This window comes from Styela clava, chromosome 8, assembly GCF_964204865.1.
Source record: "Styela clava chromosome 8, kaStyClav1.hap1.2, whole genome shotgun sequence".
Lineage (NCBI taxonomy): Eukaryota > Metazoa > Chordata > Ascidiacea > Stolidobranchia > Styelidae > Styela > Styela clava.
This window is the reverse complement of record NC_135257.1, coordinates 14,539,210-14,556,397: the sequence shown is the minus strand read 5'-3', so window position 1 is coordinate 14,556,397 and position 17,188 is coordinate 14,539,210. Positions and strand designations below refer to the sequence as shown.

The 17,188-nt window shown below is 35.7% G+C and overlaps 1 protein-coding gene and 1 long non-coding RNA gene across 6 annotated transcripts in view; one reads left to right on the top strand and one right to left on the bottom strand.

Annotated features, from left to right (window-relative positions):
• Positions 1–1,025: 1,025 nt before the first annotated feature.
• Positions 1,026–4,941, bottom strand: LOC144425827 (uncharacterized). Of its 2 annotated transcripts, XR_013477686.1 has the most exons (4): positions 4,824–4,941; positions 3,609–3,806; positions 3,235–3,296; positions 1,026–1,320 (listed from the first exon to the last, which is right to left on the bottom strand). It is a non-coding gene; the product is annotated as an uncharacterized LOC144425827 (long non-coding RNA). The 2 variants fall into 2 exon arrangements; XR_013477685.1 differs by lacking the exon at positions 4,824–4,941 and having other exon boundaries at positions 3,609–3,832.
• A 6,698-nt stretch (positions 4,942–11,639) lies between these two features.
• Positions 11,640–17,188, top strand: part of LOC120345501 (focal adhesion kinase 1-like) — a 105,164-nt gene continuing 99,615 nt past the window's right edge. For 2 of the 4 annotated variants that reach the window (XM_078114942.1, XM_078114940.1), the window contains exons 1-4: positions 11,640–12,158; positions 13,875–13,943; positions 14,581–14,676; positions 15,390–15,474. In XM_078114942.1, coding sequence (XP_077971068.1) covers positions 11,726–12,158; positions 13,875–13,943; positions 14,581–14,676; positions 15,390–15,474 — 683 coding nt within the window. In that variant the 5' untranslated portion in view covers positions 11,640–11,725. The remainder of the gene's footprint in view (positions 12,159–13,874; positions 13,944–14,580; positions 14,677–15,389; positions 15,475–17,188) is intronic. The other 2 variants (XM_078114941.1, XM_078114943.1) reach the window with 2 other exon arrangements.

The following is a 17,188-nucleotide window of genomic DNA, read 5'->3' as shown; positions in this document are numbered from 1 at the left end:
ATAAGATGTATTTTAAATTTTAATTTACCTATAGGCCTATATACAGTATTCCATATCCATCAAACGCATAACTTATGCCGTAATGGATAGTAATAGTGGTTGTAACATAAAATACTGCAGATTTAATAAGTTGGCCCAAATATTCATATATGTGTTATATTAAGAATGTATCATTTTGTGTGTTATTTTGATACTCATTTTCCTGGTCTTGGTTCCAGTTTCTGCGGTTACGGATTCTAGAAATTTGCAATCGGATACCAAAATTGTATACATTATATTTATACAACAATGTACATTTCTTGTTTGAATGTACGTGGAGTGTGGGCAATGCTGTTGTAAATCTGTTGGCGAACGTTTTACTCAACCATAGGCTCGGGAGTAAGATTGTATGTAACACTGCTTTAAAGATTTTAGGCTGATGTATAGGCTAAACTAGGTTCAACTAAAATCTAGTAACAAGTCACACAATCCCCGTCGATACTGTTTGTTACGGGCTACCTTAGATTCTATACCTCACTTTTGCCCTCTTAAATTGCTATATTATAACTCTTTTTTGAGACTTACTACTGTGAATCTGATTGTCATACCAGTTATTTTATGTATTTATTGTGTTATTTTCGTTTTGCTTATGTTTATTTGTTGTGTTGTTTTTATATGGACCACAGCGGTCTGGAGTAATAAACGAATTGAATTAATATGCTTTCCAATGGCCTATTGAAAATGCTGACGTGGTGTTCTCTTGAAAAATAATACGATCAGAAACAGATGAATCAGTTCAGAGATGACTAGACACTTATTGAAATGATCAATCCTCAATGTTTTTGATTTTTGTTTTTTTTACAGTAGACTTAATGTAGGTCGTCAGAGATTAAGTATCGAAATAATTTATTATCATTGTTTTTGTTTTCTAAATCACTTCTTTAAGCTTGGAGCAATATTTATTGTTCAACATGGTTGTCTTTGACTTAAAGGTACTCAGCCGGCTTTAAATGAAATGTCTATTGACAACTCCAATACGGATAACGTAGGCATATTTAAAATATATTAAATTCGTGCTTTTGAGCTTGGAAAAAATAGTAAACAATTATCACTATAAATATATAATATAATTCGTCATATAAACAAATCTAATTCTACGCGAGTATTCGTTCCCAAATATATCGCAGAAATAACCACATGGAGGGCCTTTTAGTTCTTCGTTAGCATATCCGAAACTCAGAATCTCAGAGTAACATTGTGCTACCAATCAACTACAGTTGTTCTTTATCATCTTCTTCGTCCGTTTTCAGTAGGCTCCAGTTCGCTATCGCCACCAAACGTCTTAAAAAACATAACAATGCTTCACGAGGTTGAAAATTACGAACAGTTGGAACAAAAAACGCTATATGTATCAGTGATCACCACCTGATTGATATACACATGTAGTTCAGAACTTGACCATTGTCGCTAACGTTGCTAAAGTGATTTTACACGTTGTGTTCGCGACCTTTCTTGGGACAAACCGCACAAAAGACGGATTATAACCAGTGGTGAGATTCAAATTTTTTGTTAGCCGGTTCCATCACAAAAGTCATATTTTGCCGCTGGTTCTGTTACAGAAAGTCATGTTTTTTCTCAGTAATACTAACTGGTTCGCTGATATCATAAAATTCAGTGAGACGGTTCTATAGAACCTGTGCGAACCGGCCGAATCCCACCAATATAACTAATAACAAAGTGAACGAATTCACCATTCTCTAAAATTCATATAACTCAGGTGTGGCGCATCGTGCTAAGCGTTAGGAAATAGGAATACGCTCGCCATCGAACCTCTGATTACCTTGCTTGGTTTCGCAGATTCGAATCTCGTGCGAGAGAAATGCTGGACTCCTCGCCGCCGTGATGTGGTTCACGTAACCTCTGGTCGGTTGCGGCTTCTTCCGCCATCAAGTTCATGCATCTGTAAACGGATACCTGGCTAACAAACTGGAGGAGAGGCCGTGGTTCGTCATATGATTAAGCTGTTCTATCGGCTTTTTTCTCCCACGGGATAAATATGTAAATCCTATCCAATAAGGCAACCTGTGCAACCTGCGAATGCGCCTACACGGAAATAAATAATAATATAATAATCTTTATTTTGATTTCCCCAAAAAAACATACACATAACAAATAATGAACACATAAAACAAACACACAGAATAATGGGAAATCGGGAAAACAGGCAAAACCTCGAGTAGGGTTTAAAACACGTATTGCGCAGCCCGCGGAGAAATGCCAATTTTGAATGGTGTGCGACCCGCAAAACGAGTTTTTGATTTAGTTTTAATTTGGTTCCCGCGAGCAATTCCAATCCCCCTGCGCTGCAAAGGTTATACCTGAGTCCAATTTATTATCTGGGCCTGTGACGTCACAATGTCCTAACAGCGAAGCGAACAACACGATTCACAAAGCTGTCACTTGGTGAGCAGTGAGCAATTTGAAAAAAGTGCATAGCTGACGCTAATAAATTGGGGAGAACGGGCAATTGAAGGTTAGGCAATTAGAAAGCAGTTTGAAGAATTATACTATTAAGAGATACAGCAGCTAAATGAGTTTTGCTTCCAGCATATTAGTCGATTTTGTCCAGTTTAGAATAAGACAGATTTTACAGCAGAGTATTTGGAAATGAATCTTGGCGATTTGTACCGGAAACATATCAATCAACCAAGACAACTTTCTGCCTTTGAAAAAAGTCATGGCTTCAAATATGGCACTTTTTGGCTCAAGATATTTGCGTGAACAATTTTTTTCTAAAATGGACATCATGAAATATCCTTATCGATTGGTTTCGGCGGACGAACATTTGAAAAATGGACTTCGAATTGCTGACACTTCCATTAAATCAATTCTAAAAAAATGTTGTCGGGAAAAAAAGCCAGGTGCAAATTACACACTGAATTCGTTTGACGTCGTTGTGGAAAGATTTGAATATTTTTTGTACCTGAACTACTAGAAATCCGTTAAAAAAATGCGGCTCGCTGTTTCACCACGTTATTTGTATCTGGCCCTCCTGTAACAAGGGTTGCTCACCCCTGCTATAGGAAAGACTATGTAAGTCATAATATTTCATCACTTTTTCGCGTGACTGCAAAATAGCAATATTTATTGCTTGGCCCAATCGACTGAATCAGCTTCCAATACAAATGTTCGACGTTAAACCAAGGTAAAAGCATGTAATTAGAGCGAAGAGTGATCAACATAAAACCGACTAACCTCGTTCATATGTCCTGATTTTTTTCTGTTTTTCTCTGGGAAGCAGCACGGGTAACACATACCTGTATATATATGAAAATAATGGATCGAATATCAACAAAACAATACTGCCAAGCAAGCCTGTACATTGCAAGACCCGCGGGCCGCATTTCGTTCATTTAAGTTGCGCAGGCCTGATGTAAAGTATGTCCATTGAATTAGATAATGCATTTTTTATTCTCAAACAGTTGTTTCAAAGCTTGCTATAGAATATCGAAAAGGGAAACAACATTTTAGCAAGGTTGTGCATTATGGTTAAAACAGTGCGCTTGAATCTGTCCCTCTGAAAATAGATGAATGGCTTCCAAGAATAATAAAAATGCATATTAACTTACCTATAAAAGCCAAAAGTAAAATCGAAAAAATAAACAACGACGTGGTAGTCACAAAAAAATAACTGAAATTTCTGTTGAAATATTGTTCTGCTTCAATTCCTAAAATACGACTAGGAAACGTCCTAAATGTTTCTTTGATTTCTTCATGTAATTTATTCTTTATTTCCACTTCGTCCATTCTGATTTATTTAAAAGTACCTAAAACATAGGAAAAAAAATCTATAATGAACAGAAAATAGTTTATCACATCTAATCACTAGACCAAAAAATTGTCGTGAACAATTAACAACGAGCAACTCTAATATAAAACGAAGTCCATCACGATATTTTCTACACGAAAATTATTTTACTTTATCGACTAATAAAGGACATGGAATAACTAATTACCCTGAAACTGTTTGGACTCTCTGTCTAATATTATATCAAATGTTAAATTTTACAATTATAAACACGCGTTCCTGTACTTTAAATTACTCGAGTTTCACCAAGTAGAATTAGATGTTATTATATATTGGTGAAAACAACAACAACACACCCATAACTGTTATTCGACTGTTTGCTGCATATGTTCCCATTTATAAATAACTTCTTTAGTGCTGTCGTTTCATTTTGATCGCGACCAATTAATATTAAAAACATGACGTGACTTCGAACTGGCATATTGCAATGAATGCAAAGAAAAAACAACTTCCGCGAAGCACAACAGATAAATTCGAACTAAAGTCGCATACGAACGTCATTTCTCAGCAATTAGCAGCTATTGGCGCAATATACGCTAAACTCTGTCTAAAACAATTTACAACAGCAGATCTATTTTAACCACCAGCGTTTTGATCAGCCTTATGTCAACCAGGCGCAAGGGCATATTGCGTTTTATAAACTCGGCGCGAGAGCCGCATACGTTTGATCAGACTATTACAGACAACGATATTACATTGTATAAACGTAACCACAGATCAATATATTATGACTGCGAACGTGACACTAATGTCTAAATTCCTGACACTTGGCAGCAGAACAAGATATCATACGCCGCTGAATATTGCTATTGTAAAAGTCTAATCGTATTCTCTTGGTTAAGTACCCGCAAACAGTTGAACGTTACTGTTTATAAATCACTAAAGCCCTGAGGCCGAGAACTTTCGAACATGAAGTATTATTTCTCAATGACGCACTTCCGACATACTGCACTGAATAACATGAGATAAGTCTTACATTCCATACAATTGTAGCACATTTCCGCAAAGCATATGTTCGTGAATATTGGCAACAAATTACCTAACCCTAGGCCTAAGTGCTAGCAATGTGACCACTATACTATTTTACGAATACAACGAAACTGCGTCAACATTCAAATGATCAAATAAGCAACTGGCTCTAATTGATGAACCCCTGCTAATTGACGCGCTCCAACAACCGTCAGTGCGATAAAATAATACTTATTGTTTTAATTAAGCGTCTCGAGAATCTGAATGTCAGCAATTTTGTTGTCCGCAGTGTTCACATGTATGATTCCATCGGTCTTTTTTTCAAGTATAAATTTAAAGTATTTATTATACCAATAGGCAATAGTTCAACGATAATGTCGTGGAAATTAAAAAAATCAACCCAGTTTTGGTGCGACGTCTCGAAATCATGGTTGCCAAAAATTTGTAACTTCTTCAAGCAGTCGTACAAAATTAGGTGAAACCATTGGTTACTTTAAAACTGTGACCCATATGTAAAAATAACAACGCCATGATCGTTAAGACTTAGGGAAATATGCTGTAAACTCAAGAACAATGAACGAAATACGGATGTGGTCGATGTTGAGACAACGTCACTGTGTCGTGCAATCGCTCCGTGGTATTTGTATTATTGGACACGTTTAGTGGCCATAACGATCGTTTCAATATTATGTTGTTGTTGTTGTTGTTCTTTGACACGTTTTTAAAAAGTCGCTTTTCTCTTCGAATACTGGACCAATTGCTTTGAAATTTTCAGTGGTTAAAGATTAATTTTTTCGCTAGAAGGCTATTACTTTTATTTATTTCAAAATTTTGCGTGAATTCTATGAAATTTGATATTTCGTCTAAAATTTTGCTGTATTATTTTTTATCAATGGGAACACGGATTTTAGTCAGTGTCATGACTGGCTGTACGTTTTGATTCTGCAAAATTCTTGCTACTGGAAATTCAGAACTTTTTTGAGGGTACCGGTAGCGTCAAAGGTACCGGTAAGGACTGATTCGCTCTGGTCTAACGTGTCCATATATTTGTGCGTAGCTCTCTGGTTATTATTTGTTTAATAAAATCGAGCCGTTTTTTTTTTTCTGAAATTGCTTCGGATCAATTGGAATTGGCGTTGATTCTAATCGACTCGATTCGAAATTCCGAGAGAGAAAGTTATCAAAATTATTTGTAGTGATGTCTGATAACGTTATTGTTATATTCCAATCAACACGATTTTGGTAACCATATCCATCGATACAAAGTATATGTTAGGCTTCAGCTCGGAATTATTACAAATGGCGACTGGAACTGGCCAATTTTGGTGTTATGCTAGTTTGAGATATCTTAGGGTCGTGTGCGAAATCAGAGTTATGGTTTCGACTGATAGATTTACGGATGGGTCAGATTTGACTGACTATCAATCACGGCTGCATTGTTACAACTGGTAAGAGCTATCTTAACTGGATAACAACAAAAAAAGATTGACAGTGTTACAGCGCCATCAGTGCCCCGAACGTTGGTATACAAAATCCAACAGTATGATCAAATAATGGCATTTAAAAGATAGAAATAAGGGTCGTCACACCTTAGTTTGTAAACATATGGAGATCTTGGTTGTTTAACTTTATGTGTCCCAGTGAATATGACGGGAGTTGACTCTGATGACCGTATGGTCGTATCGCTCCTCCTAGTCTATACCGAAAAACTTTGCGTTATTGTATTGTTGTATGTATATCTTTTTATTGTTGCTTCTTTTTTCTGGTTGACGAAAAATAAATATCCCTCGCTTTCCAATCAATGCGAAGGGAAAGTTTATGGCAAGCAAAACTTTAATTTTTATGACAATTCCAAATTGACCCGTCGTTCGCCAAAAGCTCGCTGTCACCTAAGTACTGAAATAGATATCTATAACAGCTAAATTAGTACAACCAAAATGTACTTTATTTACAGCATGTATAGTAAAAGCTATGAAATCCGACTGATTTACAAGGAGCTATGTAAATGAAAGCCTAATAAAAATATTTTGTTCAGTAAAACATCTCTGTTACACACAGTTTAATAAAATGCTTAAAGAAAAAAGTAACAAAAAAAAACAGTCTTGTTGTCTATTTTCCGATTAAAGAATGGTTTTCATCTCGCAGATGTTTATTGTACATTTTTTTTATCAGGTTTTATAAGATAAAACAGTATTGCAGTAATAATCAAATACAAACGCAATAAACGATGCTAAACAATACCAATTACTCATATGCACTTGATATGCACACACAGTTATTAAATTTTAAATACCAGAAATTTTTCATTTGTTCAACGTTTGTGTTTTTCCTTTTTCAGTGCCAATATTGATTTCTTATTTAATATCAAAATTTTTAAAAAAAAGTTATTGAACTTTGTTCTTATTTGTACATTTATATAAATAAAATCGACTAGCGAGCAAGACACGAAGTAGGTTTAAAAACGTTTGACAGTTTCCTAAAAAGACATTCAATCTCGGCGAAGCCAAAATTATTGTTATTTTTTATCTACATCCACTGCGGACATGTTCAATATCCACAATATACAGTATCGAGCGCCATCGCGCGGCGAGTCTCAAACAAATTATCACACCGGTCTGCAATGTTAATGGAGACGCGCACTTTCGCGAGGATGCTGGCACATACATGCACTCATTGCCTATACCGTGTTAACGTAATGGCTGGTTTCTTTTCATCACAGCTATTAGGATAAAGCAATTTCCGTTTATGCGTCAGAGAGCGAGCTACTCCGCAATACCACACTTTATGGAGAACGATATTCACGCCGCATAACCGAGTGAAAAAAGAGAACGCTTGGTCAGATGCATTTGAATTACATTTAGGTGATTCAGTTACATGCGAGAGTTTGTATTTTATTTTTTAAGAGAAGTTGTATAAGATTTGTAAATAGGACATTGTAAGTGTATTGAAGTTGAGGCATTGTTTTCAGTTAATAGAAGTTAAAATGAGAGCACAGATATTTTTATATTCGAGTGAGAAATGATTTAAACATATCATAGGACAAATAATGTGATATTCTTGTTCTCCATTGTATGTAGTTCGAACATTGTCGCCGAGTTATCTATTCGATTCCTATCGAAATTCAAAATTGAAGCCGATGTGCGTGTATTATACTACTCAGATCTTCGAATAAGAGTTGCAATGCCATTAGTATTAATCGAGTCCATGTGTTCCACTATTATTTCATTCATTTACTTTACGAAAATACTTTACGTATGTATTTCTGAAGTGTTGGTGCTCCAAAGAAAACAAACAATCACACAAGAGCGTAACATTCAAATTTCATGCACATTGTGAAATGGATAGACTTCCTAATGATAGGATTTCATCCTGTATAGATCGAGTTCATTTGTAGTTTACTAATATTCAGGGTTAGTTAGCCGGCGAAAATTGTAACAATGATTTTTCTAATGACATCCTACAGCTGTACTCCATCATCATTGTTCATAGCTAGTTTAAACAGTTTTGATGTAGTAGCAAATTGATAAAATCGGCTGCCGATTGAAGGCATTGGACTTGGAGTGATAAAACACGAGTACATACGTTACGATGGTTACAAACTGGAATCTCCCAAAGAACATCTTCTGTAGTTCACAAATTTGTTTTGAAGCACTGAGATGTTACCTTCGAGGCTTATACTTAACCAAGCCAAACAACAGTTTCTAAGGGCTCATTTCCAAACTTGTTTGTTTGATATATCCTAATATAGTCAACAGCAGTGAAGAATAAATACATCAATGAACGGTAAAAATTAACAAAATATTGTGGTGGTTGGGCTATGGTGGTTGGTCATGTGAATAACTGCTTTCATTGTCTAATCCACGCTGTTGGGGGTATCTCTTCTCGGAATATTCCAAGATATTACACAAATTCATGAGAATGCAATGACATCACTTGAGGTTACCTAGTGTGATGTCATCAAATTTGAATCCGTACTTCCGGAATAATATTCAGCATACGCTGCGATGAACACGCGGCTTTAATCCAAGTACATTTGTTCTCAGGCACGCATATATATACTTATTACCTTTCCCCAAAATGATTATTTCATAATTTCTATATGGGTATTTCTAGCATGTTGTCACATGGCAGATATTCAAATTCACTGATTTATTCAACGACAGAGGTAAGCCGGCCATACCGCTAAGGAACATAATTGTTATATATATATATGAAAATTATCTAATGCAATTAAACCACGTAAACGCATACTGTGCTGAATAAAATCTCCAGACTGCAATCTGAGTCATGTCATAGCAAATCAATGGTGACAGAGCGTCAGTGCGTTGAACTGTCCAGCTTCCGTTCTGACTATAAGTCTCGGTTGAATGTTGCTCATATTACATTGAATTCTAGCTGTCTTGCTAAAGCCAATTATAAAAGTGTACTAATGCGTCGTGATGATTCCCCTGTGAAGTTAAACGCGCCAAAATTAAGATTATCATTCAATCGTTTTCAACCCCGATTCGTTTTGATATGAACGCTTTTCCGTCATTATGACAACGAAGAAGTTGAAAAGTTGATGTAGGCTTTATAGTTTTCACACTAACATATTCTAAACTAGAGTAACAAGCATTGGCGCAAAATATTTTTCGTTTTATATACAGTTGATATCACGAGAAGTTAACTGCCATTTTAAATGAGTAAATAAAACAATTTCATCTCCAATCTCCTGAGCCGCAGGATTCCATTCCAGCTATAGATATAGTCGCATGCGAGTTTCAAACATGGTTTTGCGTCACCGGCTTCCGCCGACAAAATTGCTGCGTAATTGATCAATAGATAGTTTTGCAATGGCGTTACATATTGTATACAATGTACTTACTATTATACTGGATAGAGCAGTAGACTGTGTCTCTCCGGTATGAAATTAGCCATGACATACTGTGAGATTTAACTTAATTCAGGGACAAATTACTTAGTGTAATAATATAGATGTATTCACAAAACTTAGTCAGATAATTTAAACACGCGGAAGTTGCACAATATAGAGGTGGAGTATGGTATAACGGAGGTCATTCAGTTAGAGTTATTAGCTTCGTGTAGCATGACCTCATAAAATCATTTATTTTTATTAGTGTGGAACATTCTGTTATAGTTTGGTTATAGTTTGTTAGTTTCAACACCCTGGACCGTTTATTACCATGCTGGCAAGGGTATATCATGCCTTGTTACCGCTAGTACTAATTTATATTTCACAGTTTCCTTATCTTATGCCACCAACACAGGGAGATATATATTCCAACAGTACCCGTACAATTTGAAATATATATCTATTTCTGCTGTGGCGAGTCTTATTTCTAATTTTCCATTTCCAGTTTAGAGACATACTCATGTATATAGGCTACCTGTAGGCACCCAACTATAGCCTGGTAACAAATATTCAGTTATTTGTAAATCCCATAAAATATAAATGGATGAACGCAATACTTAATATGAAAAGAAAATATTATTTATTGTTCGTTACTATTTCTTTCATAACACAAGGTATACGGTGCAGGTAAAGGATGCGGCGTAAAAGATTTCTTTAGTGCCAGACTAACAGTCCATTTTCATTTGTCCAATATCACATATTAATTTTCAGGTATAATGTTACTTCAATACAGGGGTTTAAAATCTCTAATAATATTTACTTGTACATAAAATTAAAAAGATCACTCGATGGTATACGATGTCAGTGCCATTATGAGGTCGAATCGATATTAAGATTTCGCGGAAAAACGACCGTGGAATGTTACTTGAATGATTTGTAGTGCTAAAAGTTGGTTTTAAGCTTTGTTCAACAATTCCACTTATTAGTTTGTTTATAAATTTTGGGATATATGTTGTGATATATACCATTGGAAAATATACGCAAAAAAATAGATACCCCTAAATGACTACATTTGCTAAGAATTGTGTTTGTCACACTAGATTATGCTCCCAATTGTTAACTTGTGCTAATCATTGTAAAGATTCTTGCTGCTGAATATGACTTTATTATTTTTCTACTATTTTTCCTTATCGCCTCAACTTCTTGCCATTGTTTTTTTATTGTGTCTTTTATCCGGTGTTTTCCCATATCTGGTGACGTTGACTGCGTCTGCAAAGCAATAATTGTGATTTATCGATTAGTTCAGTGTTTCATACATTAGTGAAGATTTAAAAATCTGTGTAAATATATTAAGATTTTTTTTTCTTTTTCTATCAGATGTATTATACTCTTTTTATCAGGAATAGTTTTTCCATACTTAGTATGTACAGCAACAGATTCATAGATTTTTTTTAACCCAAATACATATGTTGCACTCGTGTTGTTGAAAAAGGTTATGCGCAGGGAATCATTGTCATGCCACAACGGCTTTCACCCCAGATTATAATGAAAATAGTTGAGATGCTAAAACATGTGAAAACCGTAAAATAACGAGATATTGCGATGCTGTGACTCATGGCCGTATCACTGCCTTCATTGGTGTAGTGGTACGCAGTAAGCAGAGTCAGGTATATACATAAGTTGTGTGGAGTGAGCCTACCAATTAGTATGCCCTTTTAGAATCTTTGCATTATTGGTAAATATTACTACCAATTACAAAATGACTCTTCAAACTTTACCGGAATTATTGCCTTGATGAATTCAGAATCACAGATTGATTTAGAGAATATTCTAATGAAGAACGATTGTGGTATTTGCAATATATAGACATATATGTACATATGCATTACTGTGTAATCTCACAAGAAAAGACTGAAATGCAATCAGGCTCCTAGTAGACCTAAAATTATTATAGCTGTTAAAACATTTTACTTACAGGGTATGTTATGTTTCTGTATATATTAAAAAGCTACTTTCCTAACTACAATACGGAGTTTAGAAAATATTGAGACTTGGGCATGCTCAAATTCGGGGCGCAGCAGCGCAAAAAGAAGGATAATAATGACACCGTTAAACTGAGAGGATCCCGTCCAGATAATCGAGGTGATAATGGGGATGACCGTCCTTCGTCTGTGGTATATAGTGGTTCAAGCCAAAATAATCAGAAAAACAGAAGACCAACTAGTTATATCGGGAACAGTCCTACACCCGGAGATACAGATGGTGAAAGAGAAAATACGCTATCGTCGTATGCTCCACACGGCTTCCACGGAGATGGCCAAGACACGGTTGTGAGGCCCAGGGCCGTTACCGATGTCACAGCATTTATCGGTCCTCCACTGAAACCGAGTTTGAAGTCTGTATCATCTTCCCCAAATTTTGATCAAAACCTAGGAAAGATGAAACTAGATAAAGACAAGGATCGCTATTCAACAGCTTTCATATCCGGAGGTGAGTGTATTGACGACAATTACTATTCTTATACATTTACAATTGTTAAAAAAACATACCTCGCTAAATTATGACACGCTTAATTTAGTACATATATAGCTGTTGAAAAATTTTGAAGCGTTGTCTCAGACAACAGTGGGCAAACAGCGCGAGAACCATGTGACTCGTGAGAGTATTCATTGGGGCTCTGAGAGAAAAAAATATATGTTGTCGCAATTTGGATAACAGTAAAGGTAATAGCTATTGGCTCAACTGCCGGCTCCATCGCGCAATTGTCCTCCCAAATTGGTAAAATGCAACAGATAGGCTACAATATGACGAACTGTCAAACATTAAGTTCTGTAATTGGTCGATGAATTGAAATGTACGAGATAATTCAGAAATATCATCATTTTTAGCTATACTTTTGGGGGGTAATATATTTAAAAAACATTTTGAACTAGGCATTGATAGAATGGCCTCGTGGCTCTAACATGAAAGCACGCGCACGCGACTGCTGGCGTATACAGATGCCTAATTAGGAGGGATTATCAGCGAGTGAAGATCCAGATATGAGATGGTTTCATTCGTCGTTAACATCTGCGTGTCGAATTCTTCAACGAGTAAATAAACGTCTTTGAAATTATTGAAATCATCGAAAGGATTGTATTATGTACTAGTTTATCTGAGACAAAAAATATCTAGTCGAAACAAAAATAAATCTATTAAATTGAAATAACTTACAAAGAAGGATTTCAACCTGAAAAATTCACTACCTGGATCCAAATCCATAACAGTCCGCAACTTGCCAAATATTTTTACGACTCCGTGAATATTCGAAACTTGAATAGGGGTCAAAGGTTACGCAGCCCTGCCTAAGTGCATTTGCCTTGTTTATTTATGGATATAAATTGGCATAACTAGCTAGGATTGGTTTTTGGGACACATACTACACAGAATGTTGCAGATAGTCTACCATTCGCGATTTCCTGTGTGCGGTAGTTTGCATACCCGTATTCTACGCTAGTGTTTTAATACCGTATGCTGGTATGTCACCGCTATGATAGATTGAGTGGGTTTGCGGTGGATTGAGTGGGTTTGCGGTGTTTATAGATAGACTAAGTTACAAAAATTTCCGTTATTGAAGGTTACTATGTTTATTAATAGTGTTGACTTTCTCTCTCTCTCTACTTGTAAGCATGACCGTCCATAAAGTCATACCGGTACCGGTAGCATGAATTTGCGGTAGAGATTTGAATTCGGAATTCTGTACGGTACCGGTACGGTAACTATGATGCTCAGCGAATTCTCGTGTTAACTTAGCAAAATTTACCCATCCTTGGATCTATAAACCTTTAAAAATAATAATTAGAGGATGAATCCATAAATGAAAAAAAATCTATTTAGTCTAAATACAGAAATATGATAACTGATTGATATTCCAGTATTCCGTCCATGCTGATAAAACAATAAATAATTGCCCATCAGTTTGCAGTTGCATGACTACCATACTTGACTAATGTAGGACTTTTTTCAAATTGAAAATTGACCCCCAGCCCCCCCCCCACCCAACAGCCCAAAAAAAACATACTGCGGTATACAGATGTACCAGTACAGCAGTACCTACCTACCAGTACTGCAGTAACTTGGATCAGTAGATATACACTGACAGACTGATACTTTGATATACAACTATTGCATCAAATGTAATTCAAACATCCATTTTGTAATTAACAGAATCTTTTCGAATACCTTTGTCTGTACTCAATGATTGGTTTGCTTTGATAAGAAACGACACTAATAAAGGTGAGATAATTCTTTACGTGACATAGCCTATTTTTGCTTATTTAATAATCATCTGTACAAGCAGGCACTGATAGATAAGGAGCTACTACTGTACTATAGTCAGATAGTTGAATCTTTTTGTTTACTCAATTATGCTGCCATTGGTGAGGTAGTACAATAGTAAGTAATGACATTTGAACCCAAGGTGTGTAGCCCACAATGTCATCATAGTTGGTCAAATACTACCTACTGAGCCACTGCCCACCATGCCCATGTTTAGGAATGTGTCTATAGGGCACAGTAGGGGCAGCCACTTCAGGCAGCAAATTATAGGGGTGAGTTCGTTACTCTGTTTGATGATTTAAACAAAAATAATTTAAACATTTCACTCTTACTCAACCTTTAATTTACTTATTCTCACATATAACATCCATAATTTGTTTAGCCCCCATATTATTTTTGCAGTTAAGTAAAAGGGCCATCATTATCAGAACCTCGCCCCGGGCAGCAGAAGAGTTGACATGCCCCTGCCCATGTTTCAATTGCAGTATTGTTGTTTCTTTACTGGTGAAAAAACTGGGATTTCCATATTACAGATGAAATGTTTCTAAATTTCAGTACTAATAATTTTGCCTAATTTCCTATTCCATTTTTTCAGATAATAAAGCTCCTCGACTGAAGATAGTAAATCTCGAAACCCAGGAACTCCCTCCTAATTTGGAGGAGGAACCTCTTGACCCTCCAGCAGCTAGTGGTAAGATAATTAAATTTTACAGATAGCCGATAGATACTATTTTATTGATGTAGTTTTACGTTATTACGGAGGAAGGTGAAAAAATTTTTGAATAAAGAGGGCTGTTAATTATGAAGTGCTATCATCACTGACTTTAAGATTAAAAATACACTCAATTCTTTGTTTTTGATTGAATGTAATGGATTTTTTCATTACATTTTTTACACTACAAAGTTTTGCCTGAAAACAAGTTTTTTCTTCATGGAATTTTCTGTCAATTTTTAATGTTCAGGATTTTGATAACAATCGATTTATACCTCATCATTTAATAGGTTTTAATCTTTCTAAGGCTTTCAAATAATTTTATATTTTTGGAGAATGGGAATATATTTTCAAGTACACAATATGCCCAAAGTGCTTAGCTCTTTAAAAAAACATTTTTTTGCATATGATTTATCAAATATATTGTTTTATTAGCACTATTGAAAGTCTACTAGAAATGAAGCCCCTTCTATGGTACAATGTTATAAAATAATAATGATTTTACTATTGGAATACAGTGAGTTGACTAATTGAAATCAAAATAATCAAGTTGTCAAATAGGGCAGTAAATTTGTTTTTATGTTATTAAATATAGGTCCAAACTAACATTGATATTTTAAAATTTTTTCTGCAATGAAATAAAGTATCTATGATATTGGCTGGGCTATAATGCATGATATGTTTTTACACAGGTTATCTTCATCCATTTTCAAATGATGGTAGTTTTTCTGGACCTGGTTTAAAAAGGAGAGAATCATCACCTGCGTCTTCTCATGCGTATGTAGTTTTTTATTATATAATTTTTTTTACCTTCGAGTGAAATTATTTGGAAAGTGTTGGTGATAGTGATTTACACATTATCACCTTTATTTATATTTGGGTGATGAAAAATTTCCAATACATGATTATGCATGAATCTATTTAACATCAAAAATTAAAGTTGGCATCTGTGTAGAAAATTACTTCGATGGAAATATTTCAAGAATACCTCCTCGTAATTCCCATCAAATTGGTATCAAATTGATATTTATATAGAGGGGATATTAGTGATTTAGTCCATATGTTTTGTCAGTTTAAATTATATGTTATCAACATTTATATTGAATTTCAGTAATCATCTTATCTTTAATCGGAATAGTATATAACATCAAAATTTACATCTGAAATTCTTCAATATACTGATATATTTATTAGGGCCCGACCGATATATCGGCCGGCCGATATATCGGCCTTGTTTTTCACAAATTTTGAACTATCGGTATCGGCTAATTTTACCGATAGTTATCGGCTAATCACGTGACTGCCAAAGTGTCAAAATTGCGCCGGGAAAGCAGTTTTATCGCTTGTTTAATTCGAGAGCGGTTCTGCGTGAAACTCTTTTTCTTCACTATTTCTATTTCTCTCTTATCAAAAGCGGTTTCACGGACGATTGCGACACGGGATTTCACACTTTGCAAGCAAGTTTGCAGCGTGGTGGCTTACAAATCGAAGCGATAGAACACGTGAACGGCTTATTTGTGTCAAATAATATACGCTAGATTAAATAGAGAATTTTCGCGTAGTTTACACGACGCTTGATTTCCCTTGCGCTTTAGTTGTTGAAGGTTGCCGGGAAAGCAGTTTTATCGCTTGTTTAATTCGAGAGCGGTTCTGCGTGAAACTCTTTTTCTTCACTATTTCTATTTCTCTCTTATCAAAAGCGGTTTCACGGACGATTGCGACACAGGATTTCACACTTTGCAAGCAAGTTTGCAGCGTGGTGGCTTACAAATCGAAGCAATAGAACACGTGAACGGCTTATTTGTGTCAAATAATATACGCTAGATAGAGAATTTTCGCGTAGTTTACACGGCGCTTGATTTCCTTTGCGCTTTAGTCGTTGAAGGTATTATTTAACTTCTTGTATTGGTATGTTATAGATGGCTGGTTCTAGCGGTAAGAGCAAAGTATGGGAATACTTTGTATGCCACAGTGATGGTGTACTTTGTAAAATATGCTCATCATTGTTAAGTCAAGGTTCCGCCGATTCCAAAAAGAAAAACACCAGTAATTTGTGGAGTCATCTCAGATCGAAACACAAGAGCAAGTATGATGAGATTTCGCAGACGCAGTTAACGCGAAAAAGGCCAGCTGAAGCTTCCCAGTCTAATCGGCAACCTTCATGGGAACACATAATGGATAAATTTAATAAATGGCATGGAAATGACGCAAGAACGAAATCACTTGATAAAATAATAATGGGGATGATAGCCACTGACAACAGGCCATTTGCAATAGTGCAAGATGATGGATTCCGCAGGCTAATAGAAACCATTGAACCTCGCTACGCCCTAAAGACTGAGAAGTATTTCAGAACAGAAATGCTGCCACAAATATATGTGAAGAAACATCGGTATCGTTATCGGCTTATCGGCCTAGTTTTGGAAAACTAGCAGTATCGGTATCGGTTCAAAAAGGCAGTATCGGTCGGGCCCTAATATTTATTTAAAAA